The 15,901-nt window shown below is 33.3% G+C and overlaps 1 protein-coding gene across 2 annotated transcripts in view; it reads right to left on the reverse strand.

The window, feature by feature from the left end:
* The window catches only part of LOC105325940 (secretion-regulating guanine nucleotide exchange factor), a 35,365-nt gene extending 19,464 nt beyond the window's left edge, over positions 1-15,901 (reverse strand). The window contains exons 1-4 of one of the 2 annotated variants that reach the window (XM_034472084.2): positions 15,785-15,901; positions 8,969-9,134; positions 6,724-6,873; positions 4,909-4,994 (exon numbers count right to left, since the gene is read on the reverse strand). In XM_034472084.2, the coding sequence (XP_034327975.2) occupies positions 4,909-4,994; positions 6,724-6,873; positions 8,969-9,134; positions 15,785-15,808 (426 nt within the window). In that variant the 5' untranslated portion in view covers positions 15,809-15,901. Of the gene's footprint in view, positions 1-4,904; positions 4,995-6,723; positions 6,874-8,968; positions 9,135-15,784 lie in introns of both variants that reach the window. The other variant, XM_066084049.1, reaches the window with a different exon arrangement.

Here is a 15,901-nt window from a genome sequence, read left to right on the forward strand (position 1 = left end):
AAGCAGCCACCTGTTGACTCGGCGCGTGGTCAATGTTTGTTTAACAATTTCCGGTGTCAGAAGCATGCACCTGTCTTGTGTCGGACTTCACAGGGTGTTTTTAAGTGCTGATTTTATTAAACTTGATTACTACTTGTCCATTTATGCAGTAAAACGTTATTGCTTTACATAAACACTGCTAAAAATACAGCGATCATTTGTACGACTTGATAATGACGATATACGACATACATACGTTTCTTCACAATGTTTATTTAACAACAATCAAAGAGTTTGACTATAATTAATCGATTGAATAATTTCTTTTCATGTTGTTTTGGTTTATATCTGCAAACATTATTACTTTTAAGCACTAAGCTCAGTTGCCGTTCTTCTCTACATATGATGATCTTTAACGTCTCCGCTGTTGTATAAGAAACTCATTACGAAGTGTGAAATGATATTTGATACTACCCATGTAAATCATTCATTCCCTTTTAAGAAAAATTGTAAGAACTTTGACTCTAATATCGCTTGGACTGTGTTCCAATCATGCTATTACAGTAATGCGCTTGGGTTATAAAATTATCGTTAAACATCGATAGTTATTTGGAAAAATGGCGGCCGTCGATTTTCATCGCTGTGCTATGTTCCGATCACAAAATTAAAGAAATTGTGCTTGGATTATAAAATTATTATGAAACATCGATAGTTTTGGGGGAAATGGTGGCCGTTGATTTTGCCATTTTTTGGGTGCGTGTTATACATAGGACCTGCTGTTTTTTCGCCATTTTTTGGTCAACTTTGGGGGTGCGTATTATACACGAGTGCGTATTATACACGATACATTACGGTACAAAATATCTGGACAATTTAGTCAAAATTTGGTAAAAAGATTTTGATTTTTTTTCTCCATGTTCAAGAATGAGCTCCTTTCCTTGTTCAGCTTTTGAGATGAAGATTTTGAAAGATTTTTCTCTATTTATTCCTTTGAATAATTGAAGCCCCCATAGTGACCCTACCCAATGTCCAAGGATTGTGAACTTGATAAACTCAAATATACACTACCTGAGAATGCTTACACACAAGGTTAATTCTTTTTGGCCCAATTGTTTTTGTGAAAGGGTTTATGGGAATTTTCATCTATTTATTTCTATGTAAAAAAAAGAAGTCACCCCCTCAATTTTGGCCCAACCCTTCCCCTACCAGGGGATCATGAGTTGTACAAACTTGAATCTACATAACCTAAGGATGCTGCCACACAAGTTTAACTCTTTTCCCCTTAGAGGTTTTTATCCTTTAACCCCCAATGATGCATTTTGACGACCCTGGCCATATCCTCAATGACGACTTTTGAAGCACCCTATATACAGCACTAATGTAGACCTCTCAACACCTGTTGTTTGCAATAAACATTGACTTGTATATACCTCGACATGTATTCAGATGATTGTTCACTAATTCTAAGTAAAGATATCATGTGATTTACCAGTGTAGGTGGCGGGATGCACCACTAACAATAACAAGAGGCCCAGGGGCCACATCACTCACCTGAGCAACAAAAGCCTTAACTATGATCAAATTAGCATTATGGTATCAAAATCAAAATATCTTGACAACTAGGTACAGTAGATCTTGATCAAAATTTTTTAAAAATCTACTGATTTTTATCCACATAATTTTATAGTAAATACCAAGCCCCTTTTGTTTTCCTCTATTCCTATATAACCCCCCCCCCCCCATTTTGTGGCCACACTTTTCTCTAGGGAATCATGGTTTGATCAAACTTTAATCTGCACAACCCATGCTTTCACACAAGTTACTGCTTTTTGGACTGAAAACTTTCCCAGAATATTTTTAAGATTTTCTCTATATATTCCCATGTAAAAATTCATCCCCCCAATATAGCCCAGCCCTACCTCCATGGACCAGAATTTAATCAAACTTGAATCTACTCCAGTTGTGGATGCCTCCACATAAGTTTGAGTTTTTCTGACCAAATAGTTTTTAAGAAGAATATTTTTAAAGATTTTCTGTGTAAATTCCAATGTAAAAATCAATCCCCCTATTGTGACCCCACCCGGCCCCCAGGGACCATGATTTAAACAACTTGAATTTACACTATCTGAGGATGCTTCCACTCCAATTCGAGCTTTCCTTGCCAATTAGTTTTTAAGAAGAAGATTTTCAAAGATTTTTTTCTATACATTCCTTTGTGAAAATTCATCCCCCCATTGCAGCCCAATCCTATCCCCAGGGACTATGACCTGAACAATTTTGAATCTACACTACCTGAGGATGCCTACACACAAGTTTAAGCTTTTCTGGCCGAATGGTTTTTGAGAAAAAGATTTTTAAAGATTTTCTCTATACATTCATTTGTAAAAGTCCATCCCCCCCCCCATTGTGGCCCCATCCTACCCCCAAGGACCATGTTTTGAACAAAATTGAATCTACACTACCTGAGGATGCTTCCAGACAAGTTACAATTTTCTCTCCTAATAGTTTTTGAGAAGAAGATTTTTGATAAATACCAACAAATTTAATTATTCTAAATTATCTCCCCTTTAAAGAAGGTGTGGCTCTTTTTTAAACAAAATTGAATCCCCTTCACCCATTGATGCTTTGGTTGAAATTTGCCCAGTGGTTCTGGAGAAGAAGATGAAAATGTCAGAAGTGTACAAGAACAACAAAGCCAACGACGACAGACAAGGGACAAATTTTGATCAGAAAAGCTCACTTAAGCTTTCAGCTCAGGTGAGCTAATAAAAGATGGCGGATTATGATGCGGACATCGCACATGTTTTCAATATTTGTTTATAAGCAAGTTTAGAGTCAAAATTTTCTAGACTTATTATTAGTAGTGAATGATGAAAGCCAGAACATTGTAAAATTCATGCAAAATTTTGTGGAAAAATCTATGTAATTACAGACAAGTGAAAAGCTGTCAATGTGACATCAAACTGGGTTTTCTTTTATGTGAACTGTATCCATAATCAATGTCAACCCATATCCAGAGAAATGGAGTACCCTATATGCAATATTTTGCTAAAAAATGAGTGCCCTATATGCAATATTTTGCTAAAAAATGACTAAGTTCGAAAGCTGGTATTTTTTTTCATAAATAATCAGAAATCAAGGTACAATTAATCTGCAAAAGAACAACTTCTTATCTTGAAAACTGAAGGAGGAGTTATCTGTACAATGACGGTATCCTATATGCAATATTTTGCCAAAAAATGACTAAGTTCAAAAGCTGGTATTTTTTTCACAACTTATCGGAAATCAAAATCCTAGCAATATGCACACCTCTGATATATGTACAATTGATCTGCAAAAGAACAACTTCCTATCTTGAAAACTGTAGGAGGAGTTATCCGTACAATGAGGGTACGCATTTGGCAGCCGCCCACCCACCTGCCATTTTCACCATTTTAATAACCGGATTTTTCCGTTGGAAAACCCGGTTAAAAACAGAACACAAGGCGTGCATTAGCCGAATTACCTGCAACCCTTTAATACATGAATACAACGGTAAATTAAATTTTTTTAAAATAAGTCAACACATACTTAATTTTCCATACATTTGATTTGTTAATTAAAGACCTGTAATAAGTCAATTCAAAAACACACACCAGCTGTTTTAAACTCATCTGAAAACAGTCTAAGGGTAGCCCAGGGTAAAGTGTTAAGGATATGGCTTATGCATCAAAAGGTGGCAATAAGGGGGTAAAGCTTTTCTGGCCAACTGGTTTTGGAGAAAGAGATTTTGATCGACTTTTTTCTATTCATTTCCATATAAAAATTCAACCCCCTCCCCCCCCCCCCCCATTCAAGCCCCACTCTATCCTTGGAGATCATAATCTGAACAAAGTTGAATCTACACTACCTAAGGATGCTTCCATGCAAGTTTCAGCATTTCTGGCTAGTTTTTGTGAAGTAGATTTTTTAAGAAGCCAACAATTTTTTGAAAATTCTCATTTATCTCCCTTTGAAAAAGAACTCAGTCCCTCATTTTAATAAACTTGAGCCTCCTTCACCTAGTGATGCTTTTTGCCAAGTTTGGTTAAAATTAGCCCACCATATGGTTCAGGAAAAGAAGTCATTTAATAACATGAAAATTTTACAGAGACAGATGTCACATATCACACTTACAATTCAAAGTTAGCATTCATCTGCCACTTTAATTATCACTTTTATCTTTTAAAATTGTTTACAACAAGAAAATTCTTTCCATTCCATTCGGGTATGGCCAATTTCACACGTACTCTATACAAATGGTGGGTAAAAATTGATACCTTTACATATACTAAGTTTTTTCCACTATTTCTAATGAAAATTGATTGATCTTGATATTTGGGGCAAGATAAATTAAGGAAGCAATCTATGCAATCTAGCAAAAAAACCTAGCGTAAGAATATACTCACTCTTTCAACTTTTAAAAGCTACTTTTAGATGAATTATTTAGCTTAATTAATGTCATTCATTAACTCAAGTAGCTATAATGAATTATTTTTACATTGTTCATTTATGTTTTCTTTATACTTTTGCTGTTGTCTTGAGGTGGATTTTTTTCTTTAAACTAAAGCTGTATTGAAAACACAGACTTAACAGACTTCCACTGACTGACCTTTGACTAGTTACCATGGTTACCTTTTCATACATTAAAAAGTGACTGTTGTATTGTTTTGGGGTGGGGGTTGGAGGGGGGGGGTCTTAACATTACATGCATTAGTTGGTTACATATTTTTTACATATTTTTTCTGCAATCCTAGCTACGTTCATATCCACATGAATCACGAAAGGAAAGCATTTTATTGTTTAAAGATATACTTGTTTTTTACGTATTAGTCAGGTTGTTGGGTTTAATGACCATTATCGGTATTGGTATGAAGGGACATTAATTTCTGTATGATCACTCCTACCTACAGGTACAGTGGATTTCTGCAGCTCTTTAGGGTGAAAACCAAGCTGTCCAAATTCATTGGAGCCAAATGCAAATACTTCTCCCCTGTCTGTGAATAAAAAGCCCCATGTATTAAAACAGCCCATCCTAGGGATGTTATGGTTACCTGAATGAACTGAAAACTGCATTCAGTTTGCAGTAAGTCCCAACGGGACTAAAAACTGCAAGTTATTAGTTTGCATTGCAACCAAATTCCAGGTTTTGCAAATTAAATGCAAGTCCACTACATATAAAAAAATCAAAGGCCGGAACGGCCACAAAGGCGTCGAGCTGACATTTTCTTTTAATATATAGAATGATATCAATAATTTGAATTTCTGTACTAATATATATAGTCGTTTAATGAATAATATTAGAATAAAAAAGGAAATAAATTATGTTTTGTGCTGTTTCAAAAACAATAATCAGTATATTTCGTTATAAAATAGGTAGTGATGAGTTTATAATACAATAACTCATCATGGTTACAAAAATCGAAGAAATTTCAAAGTTAAAAAAAAATTATTATTTTCTTTCTGCTTTAAAAAGTCTTTGCACATTTCACAGGCTCATAATTTGAATACATTAACAGTGTGTCCCTAATTATAATAATAAAACATACTTTCAGTTATTTCAATTCCCGTTTGAAACAAGATTACCTATGCTATGGTTGTTTACAAACAAATCCACAACACGTGCTATCTAAAATGCTCGACCAAACCAACTGCATTATCGTGTTTATTAATTGCAACAAAATCTCTAGATAAGTTTATCGCTTACAATTATTTTGGAGACCATGCCCGATAACAAATACATTTACATATCAAATTTTATTTCTATCGGGCACAGTCTCCAATCAAAATGTAAGCGATAAACTTAAATAATATTTTAGTGAACGTTTACATTGCACCTTATTGTATTCATCCGCCATTTCTTGATTAAGCAAATTTATACTAATGCAATGAGTTGTCAATAACCAGGGAGGCAAAGTTGTTTTTTTTGTACACAATTTAGCTGAATAAAAGGAATACAAATCTTGTAATACGTTTTAAAATACTTCAAGGAAATTATTTTTATGCGCATTAAAAAGGCGGTGCAGTGCATGAATTTTTGGACGATTGCCAATCCAGACGATCGCTAGAAGGCTGCCGAGCATTAGCTCGACGCCTTAAAAACCCAAAGGGTCATTATTATTTCTTTTACGTAAGGTTCAAACTTATGTCACTAAAGTCAAGATAGTAGCTATTGATTTATAAAACATTATGGTAGTTTTAGCTGATTATCAGATTCAGTTCCATAAATAAAACCAGAACTAAGTTGGAATCAAATTTGCTATTGTATTTTGCCAATAAACTTTTTACATAACCTGGTGTTAATAAATCATGTTTTATTAACTCTCATTAAAAAAGTTCAAATTCAAAATTGATATAAAGCACCTAAGGACAAACACAAAATTTTAAAAAAAAATTAAAAAACTATCAAAACCTCAATACGCCAAAAATTTTGGAACAATGACAATTGCAGAACTTGATACTGTTCTGGTTTCATCTATATTGGTTGAATACCAGTTTTCTTGGATTGCCTTTATAAGTTGATCCAAAAATTTTAATGTTCATTGAAGTACAATTTTTACTAACATTTTGTATTGATAGGATCATTGGCCACAAATTTACCTAATTTTTGTATTGATAGGATCAGAATTTACCTACTTATCCTTGATTTGAAACTATGATTTTCACTTTATCCACGAAACGTGATACCCAGTATATTAATAAAACCACAGTATCTATATCCTTTACCCGAGAGAACGACTGTAAAATCCCATCCAGCAGAGGCTTGGAGAATGACTGCTGGCAGATTCACTCGTGTGAATGCGGCTATATTATTGTAGTGATTCAAACCAAGCTGGCCGTTACAGTTGTTTCCACATGTGAATAAACTTCCATCATCTGAAAGAATGGCAATTTAACACTTCATCTCTAATTTCAAAAGTGTACTATACTTTTAACACGAGTAATTCTGAAAACTGACTTTGTTTTTCATTTCTTTTTTTTTTAAACTTGGGTAACAATCAATGAAGACATAGCTACTTCTAAAAATTGATATGTTTTTTACTCTGGGCCTATCCCCATGTGAAATGGAAACATAACTGATATCTTATCTGGATAGTTTGGATCATATATAATTTTGGGCTATACTCTGTCCCAAGTTTCTGTTTCCACAACCTTTGCTTAAAATTTCTAAATCATCAATACATTTGCGCCAAAACTACATTCTTTCGATAGAATAAAAAAAGTCTACAAGGATTTTGCATTGTAAACAACAAAATACAAGAATGATAATGATTAAAACTGTGTGAAGAGTCTTGAGAATTATCTTCATGAATGATAACTTTTCTGTAACTATATGTATAACTTTTCAGTACCTACATCTTTAACTTTTCTGTACCTAAATGATAATTTTTCTATAACTATATGTATAACTTTTCAGTACCTACATCTTTAACTTTTCTGTACCTAAATGATAACTTTTCTGTAACTATATGTATAACTTTTCTGTACCTACATCTGTAACTTTTCTGTACCTAAATGATAACTTTTCTGTAACTATATGTATAACTTTTCTGTACCTACATCTATAACTTTTCTGTACCTAAATGATAATTTTTCTATAACTATATGTATAACTTTTCTGTACCTACATCTATAACTTTTCTGTACCTAAATGATAATTTTTCTATAACTATATGTATAACTTTTCTGTACCTACATCTATAACTTTTCTGTACCTAAATGATAATTTTTCTATAACTATATGTATAACTTTTTTGTACCTACATCTGTAACATTTCTGTACCTAAATGATAACTTTTCTGTAACTATATGTATCACTTTTCTGTACCTACATCTGTAACTTTTCTGTACCTAAATGATAACTTTTCTGTAACTATATGTATAACTTTTCTGTACCTACATCTATAACTTTTCTGTACCTAAATGATAATTTTTCTATAACTATATGTATAACTTTTCTGTACCTACATCTATAACTTTTCTGTACCTAAATGATAATTTTTCTATAACTATATGTATAACTTTTTTGTACCTACATCTGTAACTTTTCTGTACCTAAATGATAACTTTTCTGTAAATATATGTATAACTTTTCTGTACCTACATCTGTAACTTTTCTGTACCTAAATGATAACTTTTCTGTAACTATATGTATAACTTTTCTGTACCTACATCTATAACTTTTCTGTACCTAAATGATAATTTTTCTATAACTATATGTATAACTTTTTTGTACCTACATCTGTAACTTTTCTGTACCTAAATGATAACTTTTCTGTAACTATATGTATCACTTTTCTGTACCTACATCTGTAACTTTTCTGTACCTAAATGATAACTTTTCTGTAACTATATGTATAACTTTTCTGTACCTACATCTATAACTTTTCTGTACCTACATCTATAACTTTTCTGTACCTTAATGATAACTTTTCTGTAACTTTAATTTGTAACTTTTTTGTATCAAAATGATAACTTTATTATAACTCTTTAATAACCATTTTATAACTATTTTATTTTTATGGAAAAAATAAATTGTCAATAGTTACACTCTAGTTATGACTTTTTTGTACTTAAGCAAAAAGTTACAATAATGAATATAGGTATAACTTTTTGATGCTAATTTGGAACCATAGTTGATCAGATGGTTCCAAATTGTGCTAACTTAGTTATGACCTTTTTGTAACTTTTTTAAGGGCTAATAGGTATAACTTTTTAGTGCTTTCTTTTGGTATGGGCATTCATGTTTACTCAATTTCAGTGGATTTCATGGGTCCTTCTCACGAAAAAAATTAAACAAATTATGAAACACATTAATTTTCAAATTCAATTATTACATATATAAGTAAAACCACCGAACTACTCAACCATGAATTATCTTTGAAAAATTGGCAGTCCACGAAAATTGGCCCCTAAATATTCCATTTTAAAATACTTCGCAAACCTGCGACTAAAATTTGGCATTTCCTACCCTGAATAATGATGGAGTGACCTCCCCCTCCAGTTATTGATTTGATCCTATTGGCCACTGGCCGGTTCAATATGGTGCCATCTGAGGTTTCAGGGAGTACAACTTTCTGTGGTAAGAGATGATCATCTTGATTTCCAAGCCCCAGCTGACCGTAGCTGTTGGCTCCCTGTAATTCAAGAGGTAGTGGATAGAATTCTTAGATCAATCATACTCGACTATATAAATACATGGAAATAACTATGCAACTTCCATTCAAACATTATTGATTTATAGTAACAATAATTCTTCCGTAATCTGAAACCTGTGGGCATGCAGTCTTGCTTCTCTTGCCTCCTAAAATGAAACACTTCTCTAATAGCTTGAACATGTATATACTTAGACTGACTTTTAATCGTGATGTCTTTCTTTCGCAATTTATAATTTTTGAGATAAACTTGTTTGCAGCAACTAATTTTTGCAATCAGATGTAGATTTCAAATCTAGAAAATGAAATGCCAGAGACATTATGGACCGGTTTGCTGTGAGAGATATTTGCGATGACGAGGTTCTTGTGAACCTCAGGCTAACTTATTGCACACAAGAAAAAGTTGGTTTACAGACGTGCGTATTGGTGGGTACATGTACTAATATTGATAGAGAAGAGTTTTACTAAATGCTAATGTTTTTTTAATGACTTTATCATTCAAATAACAGGCTTCATGAAATCACAGCAATACAAAATTTTATATACCGAAATGTAGATTCCTTATTTTACGCGAGTACTTAATTCCGTGATTCAGCCATTTTCCATTAATTTGAAGAGAACATTAAATCGCAAATGTCGAATTTTTATCATCCTTTCATGTATAGTCTGTCCCAAGATATCTTGGATTCACATTTTGCTTAATTGCTTGATCTTTTTAAATACCTCAGGGTTCAAACGATGTTCATTCAAAGGTATAAAAAATTTCCAAGATTTCTCAGTCGAAACGCCCCTGTTAGCTTATCAGGTTTCAATACAATGCTAAAATATGTGATGTCTACGGAGATTTTGTATTGCAGCAAGCCCGGATGATAACGTTGAAAAATTGCTCGATGTATTCCTAGTGTATTCCGAATGGAGAAAATATGTAAACATTCCCCATTATAAATCTCCGTAAGGAATCTGTTTTCGTTCCTGTGAATTTTTCTGAGTGACAGTTGAAAATGTGTCAATGAAAATATCTTGGAAATTATCCCTTTCAACTATTACAATTGCACTTCTTTCACAGGTATGTGTATTTTTTTTTAAAATCGTCCAAATGTGCAGCATAAATATCTTGGGACAGACTATAGTTTACATATGTCCAAAAAAAATAAAAGTGAGATTTTAAAATTCGCGAGATGCCCTTCTCGCGATTTCACATGGATATTAATTCCTCACGTTTAAATAGGAATCTACAGTAGTTGCAGCATCTTTCCCCACTAGTTAAAGAAACTAAGGCACAATTGTGGTATCCATCACAACAAGATTATATTTTAACTGAATGAGGAAAGAAGAATTTAAAATTCAAAACTTTGTTGCATATTAAAGTTTATATATATACATGTACCATGCATGTATGTTTAATAAAAAGTATATTAAGAAACATAACAATGTATATCAAGCAAATTAATTACCCCGCCTGTAACTGTTAACACTGTAAATACTGTAAACACTGTAAATACTGTAATGTAATGCATTTATAATAATTCTTGGTTGTATTGACCATATTATATCACATTCATGTTACCTGGTAACCAATAGAAAGTAATTAAATTAAAAGAGCATTACAGTTAAACCGTATTTGCACTATTTTAGAATGCTCATTCTTGGATTTGTTCAATGGGGGTACATGGGTGCAGGGGAAAGGGTCTGTATACAGCATAAGTATTAAGTCTTATAATACAAATATTACTGTACCATATGTCACACCCCATTGGAAAATCTAATGAATTTTGTAACTATAATTAACAAGATATCTGTGAGCCAATGCTCACTAGTGATACCCCCGCTCTGATGTGAATATGCAAAATAAGCAAAGTCGACATTTAACAGAAAGCTGGCATCCGATTGGTACAGAAATATATCCCACAATATGGCATGCCTAAACAAATAGTGTGTTAAAATTTCAAGGATCTGCGATAAATAGCTGCTGAGAAATCTTTGACGAAAATTTGTTTGAAAATTTTGGCTAAAATAAACAATATGGTATGCCTAAACAAATAGTGTGTTAAAATTTCAAGGATCTGCGATAAATAGCTGCTGAGAAATCTTTGAGGAAAATTTGTTTGAAAATTTTGGCTAAAATAAACAAAGTACTCATTTAACAGGAAGATGACGTCCGATTGGTACAAAAATATATCCCACGATATGGCATGCCTTAAAAAACACTGTGTAAAAATTTCAAGCATCTCTGATAAATAGCTGCTGAGAAATCTTTGACGAAAATTTGTTTGAAAATTTTGGCAAAAAATAAGCAAAGTCATTATTTAACAGGAAGTTGACGTCCGATTGTTACAAAAATATATCCCACAATATGGCATGCCAAAACAAATAGTGTGTTAAAATTTCAAGCATCTGTGATAAATAGCTGCTGAGAAATCTTTGAGGAAAATTTGTTTGAAAATGTTGGCTAAAAATAAACAAAGTCTTCATTTAACAGGAAGTTGACACCCGATTGGTACAAAAATACATCCCACGGTATGGCATGCCTATACAAATATTGTGTAAAAATTTCAAGCATCTGCGATAAATAGTTGCTGAGAAATCTTTGACGAAAATTTGTATGAAAATTTGGTTAAAAAATAAGCAAAGTCGTCATTTAACAGGAAGATGACGTCCGATTGATACAAAAATATATCCCACAATATGGCATGCCTAAACAAATAGTGTGTTAAAATTTCAAGCATCTGCAATAAATAGTTGCTGAGAATTCTTTGACGGAAATTTGTTTGAAAATTTTGGCAAAAAATAAACAAAGTCGTCATTTAACAGGAAGTTGACGTCCGATTGATACAAAAATACATCCCACGATATGGCATGCCTATACAAATCCTGTGTAAAAATTTCAAGCATCTGCGATAAACAGTTGCTGAGAATTCTTTCACGGAAATTTGTTTGAAAATTTTGCTAAAAATAAACAAAGTCGTCATTTAACAGGAAGTTGACGTATGATTGGTACAAAAATATATCCCACAATATGGCATGCCTATACAAATACTGTGTAAAAATTTCAAGCATCTGCGATAAACAGTTGCTGAGAAATCTTTGACGAAAATTTGTTTGAAAATTTTGGTTAAAAAATAAGCAAAGTCGTCATTTAACAGGAAGATGACGTCCGATTGGTACAAAAATATATCCCACGATATGGCATGCCTTAACAAACACTGTGTTAAAATTTCAATCATCTGCGATAAATAGTTGCTGAGATAAATGCGACAGAAATTTTTGTTACGGACGGACAGACAGACGGACAGACAGACAGACAGACAGACGGACAGACGGACGGACAGACAGACACACAAGGGTAAAACAGTATACCCCCTCTCCTTCGGAGCGGGGGTATAATAAACAGATTTTAATGATCAGTATGTTGGTAATGGTTTAATACCAGTAATGAGCTTTGTAAGTACAGTATACAATTACAGTACATGTATACCACTGAGGGAGTCGGTAAGATTCCAGTTCCCCGAGAGCAAGTCTATTTCCTGAGGCGAAGCTTTAACTGTTTAATATATACAAACAACCAATCAGAAAAAGTTTAAATTAATATAGTCTTTGTGTATCCAACAAGTTATAACGTCAAAATGAATAGAATTAAATTGCATGTGCGTCATATTGTGACACAGGCAAATTACCTATGTTAAACCATAAAGAGGAATACTGGTAAGTATAACCAATCAAAAAGGACATTGCAACTAGAATCCAGTTTGATCTGCTTGCACTGAATCAACAAATTTCCATGGAGACAATTGCTAATTGCTGTTTATGAAATCTCCTGGAGAGTTCTAATAAAGAGTGTGAAACACACAATTAAAACAAGCATTCTGAGAGTATTGCGTAAGCAAAACACATCCCCTACCGGTTTGTGGAAATTGTGAAAACAATGCACTGTTATGCAGAATATTGAACCCGAACATTAAAAAATTGGAATATAAAAAATTAATTTTCTCGAAAATATGTCAACCAGACGCTACAAAAGTGTAAACTTGATCTGTAGTTTGACATTTTGAAGCTGTTCAGCAAATGTCATCTTATTCCTCAAACGCATTAAGAAAAAAAGTGTGGAAAACTGAAGTGGGACAGACGGACAGACGGACTGACGGACGCAGAGGAAAGCTATAGTCCCCTCTGGTGAAACCGGTAGGGGACTAATAAAAGCAAAGTCATTATGTACCCACACACATGTGGGGGGTCAGGGGCACTGCTTGGGTCCAAACAATGGAGGCATAAACAGGTATTTCCGCATCAATCATGATGTAATACTTTTAAGTTAACATGTAATATCTGTGCAAATTAAATCACAAGAGGCACTGTCTAGCAAATGCTTTAATTTTTCAAATATTGATTAAATAAAACTATGATAAAAATTGGACATTAGTGATGTTATATTTTAGCAATTTGATGTTAATTGGATGAATCTCAGAATTAAGTATTCACAAAAAATATGAAATATTGTGGAATCATTTTTATTCGTTGGGGTCGATGTTCGTGGGTAGCCTTGTTTGTGATGACATAATTTCATTGGTAAGAAGTTGTTTTTCATAAATAAATACTAAACAAATGCTTGAATATACGTTCATGGGGATGTAAATTCAAAGGCAAGGGTTACCCACTAATGCCACCAATATTGGACCTCAACGAACAATTATGATTCTACAGTTTTCTTAGATGGTCAAAGTATGAACATGAAAAACTTGATCATGATTTCAATGGATAAGTTTACTCTGGTCATAAAACATTACAGTAAATATTTAAATTCATTAATTATATATTGGAAATGAATGAGTAGACTAGCTGCCTATGGGCCACATCGCTCACTTGAGCAACAATAGATAAAATAAAATCAGCTTTATAGAGTCATATACAAAATATCTAAATAATGTCATATAATAGGTCCTGTATAAAAAAAAAATTCCCCTGCATATTCTTGTGTTTATCGTTGAGCCCCTTATGTAACAGGATGGTACAGTCATATCATATATTGCGCACTGCAGCTCTTGAGAAGATCTTAAACAACTGTTTATACATATATTAATTCATAAACTTACATCAAATTTTGAACCACATGTGAGGCCCAAGAATTTCCAGGGGCCTGAGTCTAAACAATTTTAAGAATCAACAATATGTCAAAATACTTGCATAATAACATTTGAGTTTTTGTGAATAATTTAGATGTTTTCCATTGTGGCAAAACCCTAACTCCTGAAGAATATGATTTGGACAAATCTTAATCTACACTCTCTGTACTGACTAAAGTTACAGCTTTTGTAGGCAAATTGTGTTTTAGAAGAAAATTTCCATAAATATTCCAACATAAAAATTTGACCCCCCCCCCCATTATGACCCTACCATATCCAGGGGATCATGATTTGAACAAACCTGAATCTTTCCTACCTGAAGATGCTACCACACAAGCTACAGATTTTCTGCCTGATCGATTTCAAAGAAGATTTTTAAAGATTTTCTGAACATATTCTGATGTAAACATTTGACCTTTCACTGTGGCCCAATCCCTGGGGATGGATCATGATTTTATCAAACTTGAATCTACCCTAACTAAGAATACTTTCACACCAGTTCCAGCTTTTTGGGCTGAACAGATTCTGAGAAGAAGATTTTAAAAGATTATCCCCACCTTACCCCTTGGGATCATGATTTGAGCAAAATTGAATCTACATGTATACTACCCGAGGATGCTTTTATACAAGTTTCAGCTTTTCTGGCCAAATGGTTTTTGAGAAGAAGATTTTTGAAAAATACCAACAAATTTTCAATGACTTTTAATCATCTCCCTTTGAAATTTTCAATTTAACAAACCTGAAACCCTTTTACCTAAGGATGCTTTGTTCTAAGTTTGGTTGAAATCAGCCCAGTGGTTCTGGAGGAGAAGTTGAAAATGTAACAATTTTACAGGCAGACAGACAGACAGATAGAAGGATGGACGGATGCCGAACAAAGCTCACATGAGTTTTTAGCTCAGGTGAGCCAAAAATGAGAAATTCAGAAAAATACCAAATTTTTAGGATGTCCATCATAATACTTTAAGATCCATAATATTTCTAATTCAATTTCCTCTTTCCCAAATAACGACATGGAAGGCTAAGGATCTTTTCCTTATATATATGATCTTTAGGAACCTTTATCATACATGTCACTGTCTTTGCAAAGCGAAAAGGACAAACTCCGGCGAAAAAAAAATATCGTTCAATAATACATATATCAGTATATCTGTTAGTGTATATATACACTGTAGTAATGTGAAATAAATGTACAAATATGCATTTATGTATCACTCAGCTAAGACAACTGAAGAATAGTATAATTAAGTGCTTGTCACCAACTTGGTGGATATAAAATAAAGCCTAAAACTAATCAAGAGCCATATAAAGCAACAGGATTGTAAAACGTAAACATAGACATACAAATGTATACGTCCCTGACGAGTCCCGGTGAATGTGCTCCTTGTTTGTTTACGTTTTTTTAATCATCGAGTTAATTCGGAATAAATTGCAACCATGATTCCCATTTTACAGTCTTTACGATTGATATGCTATACATTTTATAAAAACCTTCTTTGGATATTCATTACCCACCCATGAATAGAGATTAACGGTCATTTCGCTCGTCAGCTCATCTCCCTAACGCGAGAGAAAAAAAAAGACAACAGAGAACCACGTGGTTTGGTGGACACTGATTGGTTCATAATTACA

The sequence above is a fragment of the Magallana gigas genome, chromosome 5 (genome assembly GCF_963853765.1).
Source record: "Magallana gigas chromosome 5, xbMagGiga1.1, whole genome shotgun sequence".
NCBI lineage: Eukaryota > Metazoa > Mollusca > Bivalvia > Ostreida > Ostreidae > Magallana > Magallana gigas.